Raw genomic sequence first — 14,459 nt, 5'->3', positions numbered from 1 at the left:
AATAATATTTAAAATTATTATAACAGAAATACAACAAAAACGAAAAAAGCAGAAGTAAAAATAAATGTAAACCTTAAATGTAAGGTGCGCGATGTGAGACATTTAACACAACAGTACATTTTTTAAAATGTTTATTTTACATTGTCAACATAAATAGAAAACATTGAAAAAAATATTTTTTAAACTTAGAAATATTTGGTCCGACTGCCTTTACTTTTTTCTGGGTTCAGTTAATAGATCTAGCCTATGTTACGATCAAATAATGAATAAATACATAGAAGAGCTTTGCCTTTGAGCTGTTATGGCTTAGCCGCTAAAAATGATGGAAACTACATAAAAATATAAATAAATTCTGTATAGAACATTGTTAATAAAAATATATTGTTAATATATAATTATTAAGGCTGAACAGAATGGATTGACTTCGGTCCCTGAGAAGTAAATAACATTAAAAAAAAAAAAATCTCTTTTTACGATGGGTTCATAAGTTTTTCCAAAACTACAATGATATCTTCATCTTCCATTTGATTTAAATCCGCCAGTTTGGGAAGAATATCTGGAAGAAGTCCTGTTTTGTCTTCGTTTTTCTTCTCTGAAGCCGTGTGGATTTCCCGCAGTTTCATCTGAAGCCAGTCTTGTCTCAGTTCCACATGTTTATGTGCCCCGAGGTTGTGCATAAGCTGCACTTCATTGATAGCCCTTTTGCTTTTTGATGAAAATAAATAAATAAAATATAGTATCATAATCATAAATAAAAATAATAATAATAATAAAATGTCATAAAAAAACGTTTTTCACTTAATTGGAAAAAAATATTAATGTACAAAATACTTACCCCAGTGGCTTGCTATCTGCATGTGTTGAATAGAAAAATATGCAGATGGAGAAAAGTACAACTGTTTTCTCCAAAAATCCAAGATGAATGGAAACCATTTTATTAACCTGTGAATTAAACGTAAATGAGTTTATGTTAATCATAATTTTATAACTGTAATATTTAATTGTAGCAGTAGCCAACTAACTGAATACAAACAAGTTATTTTTTAAAATAAAACAACAACAACAGTACAATTAATAAATACTCAACTCACCATGCTGGTATAGCCTACAGATTGCAGGAGTTTGTGCATCAGCCTATCAGTTCACATCAGAGCTGGTTCACAGTTCACAGGGTGAGTTCCTTTTAAAGCCCTGTGTCCATTGATGAGCCGACTTCATTATTAGTGATGATGTCACCCTGTGCCTTGATGACAACACCAATAATTCAGCCCTCATCACAATTACCTTAGCCTTAAACAATAATAAAACAATAAACAAATAAAATATAAAATAGCCTACTCCAAAAAGCTTTTAATTCCAAAGGAGAAAATGTTAATAGAGAATGAAAATAAATAAATTGTTTGCTGCCTGTGCTTCTGTATGATTTTATTATGAGCTACGTGTTTGGCCAAGAACATCAGGAAAGGCTGCATAAATTGTAAATATTGATAGAATATTATATATTTTTTGTATAAACAACCCTGTTTATAAGCTTGTTTTTCCATGGGTGTGTGTGTGTGTATAACATTTCTGAAATAACTATTGCATCCATCTAGATTTCCTCTAAAACTGTACAGAAAAGTACACATTCATAAATTTCAAATAGCAGCTGCATGTTTTCTCTATCAGGTGGTAATCCAGCCAAAGAACCTGCTAGACTCAAAGGTGTCCAAAGGGGCACCCAGGGAGGTGGACGGCTCTGTCCTTCTTTTATGGCCACTGGATTACAGATTAGGTAACTATGAGTGAAGTTTTCTAAATGTAGCCAAGGAATGGAGATGTCATTACACAGAGAGTGTGTTTGAGTACCTAATCTATATTAAGTGCCACCATGTGGTTATTTTTAGTTTTTCTCAAGGTTTATTGACTGGTAAAATGTTAATTACATGGTTTGACTGAATACAACATTTGATGACTAAAACGAATGGCATTATATATTAATAGCTGGCATCTGACGGCATCTGATGACAGGTGAAACAGCCTAGTCACAAAAAGGGGGTATTAGCATTAAATATTGGTTCTAAAAATGTTTTAAGATCTTATAACAGTATTTTATAAAACAATTTGTGAAATGTGACTTTATAGCAATTACATTTTTTTCTGATGTAGCACATCAAAATCAAATGCAACAGGATTTGCTTTTTTTGAAAAAAAAAAAAATTGTTAGACATTTGAAAGAGTGAAAGACTGAAAGAATAGAATAGTTCTGAACAGTTCTGTTTACAGCTGTGATGCATAGTATAAATATAGGAAATATGTACAATGTGCAAAGTATTAGAGTAGAATAGAAAATAATGAAATTGAATAGAACCAGGTCTGGCAAGTATTTTTGTATTTACAGCTATGATATATAAAAAAGGTATACAAAATCTCTCCCCTAAAGACGACGACCTCCAGAATATATCACCAACAACCCAAAAAAAAAAACTCACTTGTCTATAGCCTTAGTAATCCTGAAGACATTGATTGGCTTGTTCAGGTGTGTTTGATTAGGGTTAGAGCTAAACTCTGCATGGACAGCAGCACTCCAGGACCAACGTTGCCTATCCCTGATATATAGTATAAGCAGAACATATGTACAATGTATTAGAATAGAATAATATAGTAAAGAATACAATACAATACAATAGAGACAGTTCTAGCATGAATTTTTGTATTTACAGCTGTGATATATAGTGCAATATGCAAAGTATTAGAATAGATTTGAATATAATAGAATAGAATAGAAACCGTGAGTATTTTTGTATTTACAGCTATGATACATATTATAAACAGAAAATATGTATAATGTATTAGAATAGAATAGAATAGAATAGAATAGAATATATTAGAAACAGGTCTGGCATGTATTTTTTGTATTTACAGCAATGATGCATAGTACAAACAGAAAAAAATAATGCAATGTGTTAATAAGTGAAGTATGCAATATAATTTGTTTAACAAATGATAAATAAATCATAAAAAAATCAAAATAAATAATACAACATCGTGGCAAGCAAACAAAAAATGTACAGGTGCTTCTCAATAAATTAGAATGTCGTGGGAAAGTTCATTTATTTCAGTAATTCAACTCAAATTGTGAAGCTCATGTATTAAATAAATCCATTGCACACAGACTGAAGTAGTTTAAGTCTTTGGTTCTTTTAATTGTGATGATTTTGGCTCACATTTAACAAAAACCCACAAATTCACTATCTCAACAAATAAGAATATGGTCATGTCAATCAGCTAATCAACTCAAAACACCTGCAAAAGTTTCCTGAACCTTCAAAATGGTCTCTCAGTTTGGTTCACTAGGCTACACAATCATGGGGAAGACTGCTGATCTGACAGTTGTCCAGAAGACAATCATTGACACCCCTTCACAAGGAGGGTAAGCCACAAACATTCATTGCCAAAGAAGCTGGCTGATCACAGAGTGCTGTATCCAAGCATGTTAACAGCAAGTTGAGTGGAAGGAAAAAGTGTGGAAGAAAAAGATGCACAACCAACCGAGAGAACCGCAGCCTTATGAGGATTGTCAAGCAAAATCGATTCAAGAATTTGAGTGAACTTCACAAGGAATGGACTGAGGCTGGGGTCAAGGCATCAAGAGCCACCACACACAGACGTGTCAAGGAATTTGGCTACAGTTGTCGTATTCCTCTTGTTAAGCCACTCTTGAACCACAGACAACGTCAGAGTCATCTTACCTGGGCTGAGGAGAAGAAGAACTGGACTGTTGCCCAGTGGTCCAAAGTCCTAGTCCTCTTTTCAGATGAGAGCAAGTTTTGTATTTCATTTGGAAACCAAGGTCCTAGAGTCTGGAGGAAGGGTGGAGAAGCTCATAGCCCAAGTTGCTTGAAGTCCAGTGTTAAGTTTCCACAGTCTGTGATGATTTGGGGTGCAATGTCATCTGCTGGTGTTGGTCCATTGTATTTTTTGCAAACCAAAGTCACTGCACCCGTTTACCAATAAATTTTGGAGCACTTCATGCTTCCTTCTGCTCACCAGCTTTTTGAAGATGCTGATTTCATTTTCCAGCAGGATTTGGCACCTGCCCACACTGCCAAAGCACACAAAAAGTTGGTTAAATGACCATGGTGTTGGTGTGCTTGACTGGCCAGCAAACTCACCAGATCTGAACCCCATAGAGAATCTTTGTGGTATTGTCAAGAGATAAATGAGAAACAAGAGACCAAAAAATGCAGATGAGCTGAAGGCCACTGTCAAAGAAACCTGGGCTTCCATACCACCTCAGCAGTGCCACAAATTGATCACCTCCATGCCACGCCGAACTGAGGCAGTAATTAAAGCAAAAGGAGCCCCTACCAAGTACTGAGTACATGTACAGTAATTTAACATACTTTCCAGAAGGCCAACAATTCACTAAAAATGATTTTTTTAATTTTTTTTTTTATTTGTCTTATGAAGTATTCTAATTTATTGAGAAGCACCTGTAAATGTATTCTAATAAGATTTTGGGAAGTACTAAATCCAAATTTATGTCTTTTCTTTTGCGAATAAAACTTGAAGTCGGTGACCTTTTTTTCAACTAGTGACGCTGGTTGATTCAGCCTTACAGCTTCAAAGAAACTGTTTAAGGAGCGGAAAGACATTAGTAACACATTTAATGCAGGTTCACATGCAAAATTCCCACTGGACCGTAAAAAGAATGGCAGTAAAAATCATTTTAGCTGCTGTTTGCTGACGCGATAGACCAAGGAAGCCATTTCTAAGAAAAGCTACAAAAAGCGCCCTTTATGTGAGAAAGGGATTTCTCCAGCAGTGAAAATGGTTGCCTGACTAGCCGTATGACGCACAGAGAACTTTCTTGAATGGACTTAAGATAGAAAGGTTACGTAGCTCTCAGTCGTCACGGTAACAGCGTGATTTATGAAATGGCACATTTTCAGTACACACCACTGCGAACAGTTTTTCTTAGCAGTAACTGTCTTTTTACGTCGTTTGTTTTTAGAATTTTTTTTTGTTGTTGTTATTTGCAGTTCATTAATGCTCGAAAATGTCGTACAGAGCATGCGCAGTCGGCAATACACGGAAGAGGTAGCCTAATTGGCGCTAAAATGTGAGAGTGTATTTTGTCAATTAGCGAAACAGGTAAGAACATGACACTTTTCCTTTTGGTTTAGGGCCAAAACACAACAATACATTAAATACTTTTAAATAAAATGCACGTTGTCATACATTTAGTTGATAAGCACGAGCAGTTAAACAAGTTGCTTTCTGTAAATGTTGCTGTGGAGAATGACGTCGCGATGAACTGTAGCATTCAACTTTAGCTACAATGTTTCTCAACAAATGTAACCATAAGTCTGCTCTCCTCATTACTGTTACATTTTGCACTGACTTGTACTTTTAAGGTCCATCTTCCTGAGAAAAACGGTGAATCTAAATCAGGTAGGTGTTCTGAATTATTTTAAAAATAGTATAATATATATATATATAATTCCGCACATTTGAATTAAATGCATTTATCTCATTAACAGGTGTTACTGGGGAAAAGAAACAGATCATATAGGACATTTCACTCGTGATGCATGTGAGTATTCACTAACAATCACCTTACAACTTATGGTAGAGCCTTCAGGTTTGTCCCATCAGATTACATATTTGTTTGATGCATTGCACCAGGTATATTAAGCATGCGATAGATACACTTTATATAAATACATATTTATATTCATGCAGTTTTACATATGCGCATATCTGTACATTTATTTATATATATATATTTGGCAAGAATGCATTCAATTAATCTTAAGTGATATAAAAAAAATGCTGTTTTTTGGTGTAACTTTTTATTAATCAAAGAATCATAAAAAAGCTATCACTGTTTTCAACACTGATAATAATAAGAATTGGTAATATAACCCCTTTTCTTTGTTACTCTTTATTTTTGTAGAAGAAATGGCTTCTCTCCCAACAATGAAGAATATTCCCAGTGTTGAAAATGACTTTAAGGCATCCAAGAAACACAAAAAAAAGAAAACGAAAAAGGAAAAAAAGGATAAGAGCAAAAAGTGTGTGCCTGACTTTTTGTTGCACGATGGCTCCCATGAGGCAGTGTTTACGCAAATGCAAGACATCAAGAAAAGAAAAAAGCCAAAGAAGAAAAGCAAACTGAAGGAAGACTTTCAGAAACCTAAATTAAATAAACAGCTCAAACAACCTGAAGATATACACCAAATTCAGCCTGTTATCTACATCTCCCCTGATCAAGCCACCAACTTGCCAGAGTCTAGCGTTCAGGCGGCAAAGTCAAATGTGAATAGGTGCGTTATCCGCAAGCATATTTGGCAAGAATGCATTCAATTAATCTTAAGTGATATAAAAAAAAATGCTGTTTTTTGGTGTAACTTTTTATTAATCAAAGAATCATAAAAAAGCTATCACTGTTTTCAACACTGATAATAATAAGAATTGGTAATATAACCCCTTTTCTTTGTTACTCTTATATTTTTGTAGAAGAAATGGCTTCTCTCCCAACAATGAAGAATATTCCCAGTGTTGAAAATGACTTTAAGGCATCCAGAAACACAAAAACAAAGAAAACGAAAAAGGAAAAAAAGGATAAGAGCAAAAAGTGTGGTGCCTGACTTTTTTGCACGATGGCTTGCCATGAGGCAGTGTTTACGCAAATGCAAGACATCAAGAAAAGAAAAAAGCCAAAGAAGAAAAGCAAACTGAAGGAAGACTTTCAGAAACCTAAATTAAATAAACAGCTCAAACAACCTGAAGATATACACCAAATTCAGCCTGTTATCTACATCTCCCCTGATCAAGAGACACCACATTCAACCGAGAAGGATTGTTACAGAAGCGTGAAACGTAAAAAGAGAGTAATTTTCAACTTGCCACCTGAGCAGAGCCAAGCTGCAAAGACAAATGATGAAGAAGTCAGAAAGACGAGCTACAGCAAGCAGTTTGTTGGCGAAAGCAGCTTGGAATCCAGCACAGCTGAAGAAATGAACAGCCAAGACCTGTTTATTACACAGAAATCATTCTTGGATCCATATGTGGAGATCTCCAGCACCTCAAGCTGCAGTGAGGCCACTCCCGGGAAGGCACCAGAGAATCGCTCATGCAGGTCGACAGCTGAAGCAACCACTCAAACCGAAAACTTCTTTACCTTCCCAGCACTCTCCACCTCTCTCAGGTTTCAGCAGCAGCAGCAGAACACGTCCAAAAGCCCAGAGAAACCGGTAGACCTAAGCCTGCCGAACAGAACAAGACAAATGCACGGCCCAAAACAATCCGCTGTAGATTCTGCAAAACCAACCAAGCTTAAGATATCAGACACATCGAGCGAAGACGGCGATGCAGTGCCCAAAGCCAAAGGTGATCGGCTCCAGCTGAAGGTCATCCAGACCCGCTTGAACGAGTCTTTCTTTTTTAAGGTGAAGGGCGAAGATTCACCCAAGCCCATGTGCCCTTTGATGAAGCTCACTGAAAGTGTTGAGAAAAAGTCAAAGAAGTGAAATCAGACAGAGCAAAGATTCATAAATTCACAATAAAAAAAAAAGATGAGTTCTGCGCACATTCATGAAAAAGACAACGCTTTGTTATTTGCAGTTTTATTCTGTATTTTACATTGTTCGCTTCAATGTTTATTCAGTGTTCATAAATATGAATATTCACTGTGTTTACAAGCAGGAATTGTTCACAACAATTTGTACAATTAAAATATTCTGTGGAAAAAATGAAACTACAGTCTTAATTGTGTCTAAACAGCTTGATTCCCATCCACTTCCAAAGGTGAAAGAAAACATAAACAGGAATTGTTACAGGCAACAGCAGGCTGTAAAAACACACGCTGCTTGCACTCGTGCAGCCTTGAGGGAAATTGTCATCCACGGCCGCCGAGTAAAACAGTCCAGACAAGGATATCAGTGGGACAAGAACAGTCACTGTAGACAAGGAGAAAAACATAGTGGCAGAAAACGAATAATGATAAATTTGCTTTATAAATTCAAGATTGAGTGGGTTTTTCAGCCTCTTTGTTCTTATGGATCATTCTTGCATCTTGTGGGATCATGTTAGGAATGCCATCAATGATGGGATATGCAATACCAAGCTCTTCGTTTATTAATTCGTTGCTCCTTTCATCATATTGAAAAAAATCAGAAGCGAATACATGCATAAGTATGACTGTGTATATATATACATATAAACATCCCTTTAAAAAATCTATCACATTAAATAGTTTATGCAAAAACTGTTAATAATTCAGTTATTATAAAAACCATACTAAATATACGAGATCTCCTTAAAGCGGAATGTAACTATTATTTTTGTCTCTTTTTTGCAAATAATAATAGTATTAATAATAATAAAAAAAAATAAATAAAAAAAATATAAAATAAATAAAATCTATCTATGACATTTGTCAGAAGAAAGCCCAGTGGGTATAGAAAAGAATCACCACCCCAGTGATCAGCTGTATTTACTGCAACTTAAAACATCTAATTGAAAGATATAATACCCCGACATGTCAGCTACTGTACGTCCCATCATAAGGTAATAATATTATACATGATAAACAATCATACCTCAGGGGTTTTCTGGACAGTGGACACACAAGAAACTCCAGGAGGGACTCATCGAACGGCTGACTCTCCGTGTCCTTCACTCCGTCGCTGCGGCTGCGCTGTGGTCCTTGGATCTTCGCGGCGCTCACTGGACGCAAGAGTGGCCGGACCCTCACAGATCTCTGCGCGCTAAAAACTCCAGTGGCAAGTCTCCTCAAAGCATGAGACATATCCGAAAACACATGTATGGCTAAAAACAACTAAACTTGTTTCACTCGTTTGACAGACGACGCCAACAGTGAACCGGAAGCGCTGAACTTTGCGCGTCTGTAAAGGCATCCCCCCCGATCTTTCACATTCGTGAGAGAGTTCCGGTGCCAAATTGTTTTATGGATTAGTTTTGTTTGAAAAGAAATGTCATTTAACAAAAGATATTCATATATCTGGTTGTACCTGGTCTGCACAGGACAAAGAACACTCTTTAGCAAGAAAATGGATGTAGATATTTTGTAATATAATAATTAGGTAATTAATAATAATCACATGTTGCACTGTTCAAAGTAATAATAACAAGTAAACAAAAAAACACTACTAGGCTATTACTACCAATAAAAATAATAAAAAAAATAGCAATGAACCACTAAATTAGCATAAATAAGATTTAACATTTAAAATACAACAAAAATAAAAAAAAACGACATCTTCTTTCTCATCAATCACTTTCTATTTATTATTATTAATAAATATTTCATAATTAATTATGGATAAATAATAATACGTAAAAATAAAAGCCTCAAAATAATATGACATGTAGACTAAGAAGAAGAAGAACAAAAATTGCATTTGATGCAAAATAAAAAAAAATGAATAGTGAAATTACGTCAAACTACTAAATTAACTCAAGTTAGCCTAATTAAATATTGATTATATCAAGAGAAATAAATAATTATAGAAATAACGTGTTGGTTCCGAGGAATCATTGCGATTCAAATCAATATCAGAAATAGAAAAATATAAAATAAATATAACATTTAAATCCTAATCCTCATTAAACTAAATAATATCTTGAAAGCAGTGTGAAAGCTTCAGTGTGAAGCCTAAAACCATCCGGAGAAACTGAAGAGATTATTCATGAACAGCAGATGTCACTAGTGAACTGTATGTTAAATACTTAAAAAAAAAAAAAAAATCATTTTAACTTTAAAGTGCTTTTTGTGAAACAGGCTGAGACTTACAGGCAGAAGCTTACAGGAGTGGAGGAAAAATAAAAGATTATATTTTATTATAAAGAAAATATCTTTCATATATAGTGATACAAAATATAGTATAAAAAAGGTTGTAAATTGGCCATTTCACTGGGCCTGTGATTTTGAGTGGCTCTCAGAAACCTCATTCAAACAAACAACAGACTCGAGCAAAAGGTCAAGCATCTGACCAATCTGCTGATTTTCAGAGGTTGCTGGATCCTCCTTAAAGCTGCCCTCTTGATTTGAGATCTATTCTTCGATAGTCTTTGAGAGCAGCTTTGGTTATTCCGTCCAGCTGGTTTTCTCAGGACTTGTCCAGGGTTTTATCAGGGGTTCATTCCTTTGGCATGTGTCGTTGAGACAGATCTCTCGCTCAAGGCAGGCGAGGTTTACTCAAGGATATGGAGGAGACAGCATTGGCCATGCCATGTTTGCGTGTATTTCCTCTCTATAACCACCAAAAACAGCAAAAGGGATACATTCTTGTCAATATTTGTAGTGTTTTGAGCTGATGGAAGAGAAAGAGCTGGGAGGAAGCTCATGAGCACCACAGTCCTCAGTTCACTGACCTGCCAAGCATGTCAAATGAAACAAACCCGCTCTAGTCCAAAGTCAGGACAGACAGCATTATGGGTAGGTGCGCTCTTCGTTTCATTGAACGAATCGATTGCCTCAGCTAGGTGAAGTCTGACTATACTCTCTTGCTCTTCTGAAAATGTTTACTTCTGTGTCTTGGACCTTAAAGCTGATCACTGGGAAAACAGAAAATGAATTGAAAATGAACTGAATTTGAAGTTGAAAATGTGTGTTACTTGATTAAGAAATCAAGGAGTAGACAGCTCATGAATTATGGAATATTCAAGGTTTGATATGCATTAAAAATCCATTACATTAACCTTAACTTTTATAGGTTGGTTAATCTTAATTACTGCTGAAATAACACATTTCTTGTTGAACATGTCCTCTTTGGTTGAAAAATTTATAGATTTCATAGAAAGAGACTAATTTAGTTAAGCAAATGTCTGTCTAAGTCTAAGTGCTCTTGCCTTCGGCTGTGATTTTTATTTTCATATTAAACTGGGCCAAGAATGTCAACTTGCAGATCTCTGGTGTGGTCTTTCCAACTAAAACAATTTGTTCTCCATCAACTGACAATCAAACAAACAATCGATTCGACTTCCTTCTCAATTTCAATTTCCAGCCAGCATCCTTCAGAAATGGTTTCACAGTTGCTAGTGAATCCATTTAATCAAGCTTGAACTCTTTTCTGCTCCATTATCCACCACAGCAGGAACGCTGAGCAACATATGATTGTGTGAACTGTTATTATTTCCTTTTGTTTCAGTATCCATTAATGCAGATGGTGTCAATAGAGAAACATACAAACGAACAGCAAGATGCTTCTTAAAATGTCTGAGTGAGCCAGTGTGTGCACCAGATGGGACTGGCTCATTTATTGCCCATGAAAGAGAATTAAAAACCATTTGCTTTTACCTCAATCAATGCAGCTGAATTTAAGGACTCCACATCTTGTTGTTTTTAGCATTTGATATTTTAAAGTTATCGAAATGTCTGTTCAATACGAAAGATCTTCATTTACATTTAGGATACACGTTAAAACACATAAAATACAGGCCTATTATCAAACATTAAACCCAGAGTTTTCAGCCTCCTGGGGGTGAATTAAAACAAAAAAAAAGTCCAATAAAAAAAAAGAACATGTCAGCTGCTAATCAGTCAAATTTTAATGATGTCCTTACTACCTTTCTGGGCCTTGAACATGTCAGCTGCGTTGCTGTCTATGGATGGTCAGAAAGCTCTCGGATTTCATCAAAAATATCTTTATTTGTGTTCCGAAGTTGAAAGAAGGTTTTACGGGTTTGGAACAACATGGAAGTGAGTAATTAATGGCAGATTTTCATTTTTGGGTGAACTATCATTTTAATTAAAGTTATTAGGCTATATAGTGTTTCTGTGAAAATTTTGCTTTTTATACTCTTTTATATTTCTAATGGTGGTCTATTTGATCTTAGCTCCTGCTAATAAAAAATAGTCCATTAAGGTGTGGTATTAGCAAATTTTCGCAGGCAAAAAAGTCCATTGTTTATTGTCAATAATGTAGTAATGTATAAAGCACAACGCACACAGAAATCACTTTCAAACAGCTTTCTGCTGATCAAAGCAGTGAATTTGCGTGACCAACTTGAACCCACTGCAAAATCTCTGTTGGTAAATCTTTCGCTCTTACGCTATTCCAGATCATGTGAATTCCTATTGAAATGACTATTTCGCTGTAAAAATTAGCCAAACGACAGTAAATGTGACCCTATCTTAACACTGCAACAATATTTTCATACAATACCTAAAATGCAGAACTTCATGTAGTGTGAATAATGTTATTACCAAAAAACAATTTCCTGTTCAATTTTCTCCATGTTCAGTATTCTAATTGCTTTGCTCCATTTGCACAACACTTCATGCAGAAGCACTAAAGGAGATAGTGGAAGGCCTTTGGAAGAACACAGTAATTTAATAAACTCAGAGGGTTTGGCATCCCAGCCAGTGGGATTATGAGGTTCAGAAGTGCTAACCCAACACTTTTCAGGCCTGATAACAAGCTCTCGAAATGCTCTGGGGTTCTCACAGTTCTAATACTCTCATCAACGAGACAGTGAAGCGGGGACAGTTCTGCCTTAATACCTTTGATTAATGATCATTCTCAGAATTTATACTGCTAAATTAATTCTTCTGGTTACCCAGCAGTAAAATACAGCAGGACAGTGAGAGGATTTTCCACTGTCATCATCAAGGCCATAATGTATGGATATAGTGAACCATAGTCTCTACAGACTGCAATGTTATTGTTTTATTGACACTGCCCATCCAGGATCAACGTTCCCCACCCCTGTTTTAAAAGAACCAAACCGCGCTCACTCAAATATATTTTCAGGGACCAAGCACCAAAGGTGCTTACCCACCCATTGTATCCATTAGTTTTCTTCTTCTTCTGCTCTGGGAGTCTATGGCAGCCCATAGAAGCGCTTGCGGGGAAGTTTATGAAATTTGGCACACAGTCAGAGGACAATCTCAATATTAACCACAGCAAATCTGAGTCTCTATCTCAGACTCTCTAGCGCCACCAATAGGCCAAATTTGCACTCATATTTCTGATAATAACTTTTAAACTGTAAGGTCTAGAAGCAAAATTCTTTTTTTCCTCTGAATCCTTTGCTCATGTTGAGTTGAATGCAAAATGTAAATTTCTACAGTCAAGATTTTTTGCTAGTTTTAATTTTGTGAAAAACCTATTTCATCAAACTCGTCCTAGAGGGTTTGTCCAATTTTCAACAAAATTATCTCAGATCATCTTTAGACAATGTTGGCAAAATGTTATCTAAAGCTTTTTGATATACCAAAGTGAATTTGACTAAATTTACACAAAAATGGACATGAGGCTGTATCTTCGCAACACTTTAACAGATTCAGACTGAACTTTGTATGTCTTATACCAAGCATGTCCTGAGGGCACATGAGTAGTTTCTGCATTTTTTTTTTTTTTTTTTTTTTTTACATTTTTGTTTGTTTTTCCTAAACATTTTGGCCCAAAATCATAAGAGTGATCTTGTTAGATTCGGAGCGGTATACCCAACTCAAATACACCCAATTCTTTACTACATAACTAAAGACATCACCTTAAACCCTAATCAAACACACATGAAATAGCGCACCTTAGCTCTTCATGTACCTCTGTTGTGTTTGGCCCCTTAATTGTTGCTTGCAGCTATATTTTAACATTATGTCTATGTCTTCCAGGCCAAGAAGCTTTTATAAAGAGCTCTTATAAATCCAACCATTGTGTTTCCCGACATAAAAGATGTTCAGAAGGTCAGTCAGAATAGAAGTTTTATCATCTCAGGAGGAAAATGTACAGGTTTTCTGACAGGTCTGGAAGTGCAGAAATAGAAGAAAGATGAGAAAGAGTTTCATATGATCAGTTTCAGTGTGGATGTGTTTTATCGTTTTGTTTTTTTAAATCAATACACACTATTTCAAGGATGTAGGTATATTTGAGACTTCCTGACAAATGCACTCTAAAACTCATTTGTTTTTTTTAAATCAATACACACTATTTCAAGGATGTAGGTATATTTGAGACTTCCTGACAAATGCACTCTAAAACTCATTTAGATTTTCCATCTCAGGGGATGTAGCTTTTGCAAGTTGCTTTTCCAAGAGATTGTCAAGATGAGGTTTTGAATTGTTTAAATAATGTAAATAAAGAAACACTTCAGTGATTTAAATATAATAAGCAACAACCTCCAGTTCTGTATTTGGGGTTCCAACCTTTCTCATGTTTTTTCCTATTTTATTTCTAGGAAACAGAAATGACAGAACTGTTGTTCATTGTTAAAGCAACATGTGTGTCTGTGTTTGAGAGATTTGAGGGATTTGGATAGCTCAGAGCTCTGTGAAAATGTCAAGTGTTGCTGACTTTGATTAAAACGATTTTGTCCCACAGGAGATGTGAAGACACAAAATAGGAGATTTCCCCAAAAGCAGAAATGAATTTGACTGAACTGTGAATGTGAAGCTTTAATTTCTGTGAAAATCAGAACTCTCTACATAAGAATAGAGAAACTGTATG

The 14,459-nt window shown here is 35.5% G+C and overlaps 3 protein-coding genes across 5 annotated transcripts; 1 reads left to right on the top strand and 2 right to left on the bottom strand.

Moving 5' to 3' along the window:
- Positions 1–12: 12 nt before the first annotated feature.
- LOC109067825 (parathyroid hormone-like) lies at positions 13–2,381 on the bottom strand. The gene is made up of 3 exons (XM_042715369.1): positions 1,092–2,381; positions 836–942; positions 13–705 (listed from the first exon to the last, which is right to left on the bottom strand). The coding sequence occupies exons 1-3, from the start codon at positions 1,128–1,130 to the stop codon at positions 471–473; spliced, it is 381 nt and encodes a 126-aa protein (XP_042571303.1). The 5' UTR covers positions 1,131–2,381; the 3' UTR covers positions 13–470.
- Positions 2,382–5,011: 2,630 nt separating this feature from the next.
- Positions 5,012–7,517, top strand: LOC122135581. Of its 2 annotated transcripts, XM_042715360.1 has the most exons (5): positions 5,012–5,136; positions 5,400–5,436; positions 5,526–5,578; positions 5,942–6,243; positions 6,807–7,517. In XM_042715360.1, the coding sequence occupies exons 4-5, from the start codon at positions 5,947–5,949 to the stop codon at positions 7,515–7,517; spliced, it is 1,008 nt and encodes a 335-aa protein (XP_042571294.1). In that variant the 5' UTR covers positions 5,012–5,136; positions 5,400–5,436; positions 5,526–5,578; positions 5,942–5,946. The 2 variants fall into 2 exon arrangements, with proteins under 2 accessions (XP_042571294.1, XP_042571296.1); XM_042715362.1 differs by lacking the exon at positions 5,012–5,136 and having other exon boundaries at positions 5,149–5,436.
- Positions 7,518–7,597: 80 nt separating this feature from the next.
- LOC122135582 (phosphatidylinositol N-acetylglucosaminyltransferase subunit Y-like) lies at positions 7,598–8,921 on the bottom strand. Of its 2 annotated transcripts, none has more exons than XM_042715364.1 (2): positions 8,588–8,901; positions 7,598–8,149 (listed from the first exon to the last, which is right to left on the bottom strand). In XM_042715364.1, the coding sequence occupies exon 2, from the start codon at positions 7,966–7,968 to the stop codon at positions 7,753–7,755; it is 216 nt and encodes a 71-aa protein (XP_042571298.1). In that variant the 5' UTR covers positions 7,969–8,149; positions 8,588–8,901; the 3' UTR covers positions 7,598–7,752. The 2 variants fall into 2 exon arrangements, with proteins under 2 accessions (XP_042571298.1, XP_042571297.1); XM_042715363.1 differs by having other exon boundaries at positions 7,766–8,149; positions 8,588–8,921.
- Between the last annotated feature and the right edge of the window lie 5,538 nt (positions 8,922–14,459).

This window comes from Cyprinus carpio, chromosome A25 (genome assembly GCF_018340385.1).
Source record: "Cyprinus carpio isolate SPL01 chromosome A25, ASM1834038v1, whole genome shotgun sequence".
NCBI lineage: Eukaryota > Metazoa > Chordata > Actinopteri > Cypriniformes > Cyprinidae > Cyprinus > Cyprinus carpio.
Note: the sequence above shows the minus strand (reverse complement) of the source record. Positions and strands in the feature narration are given on the sequence as shown.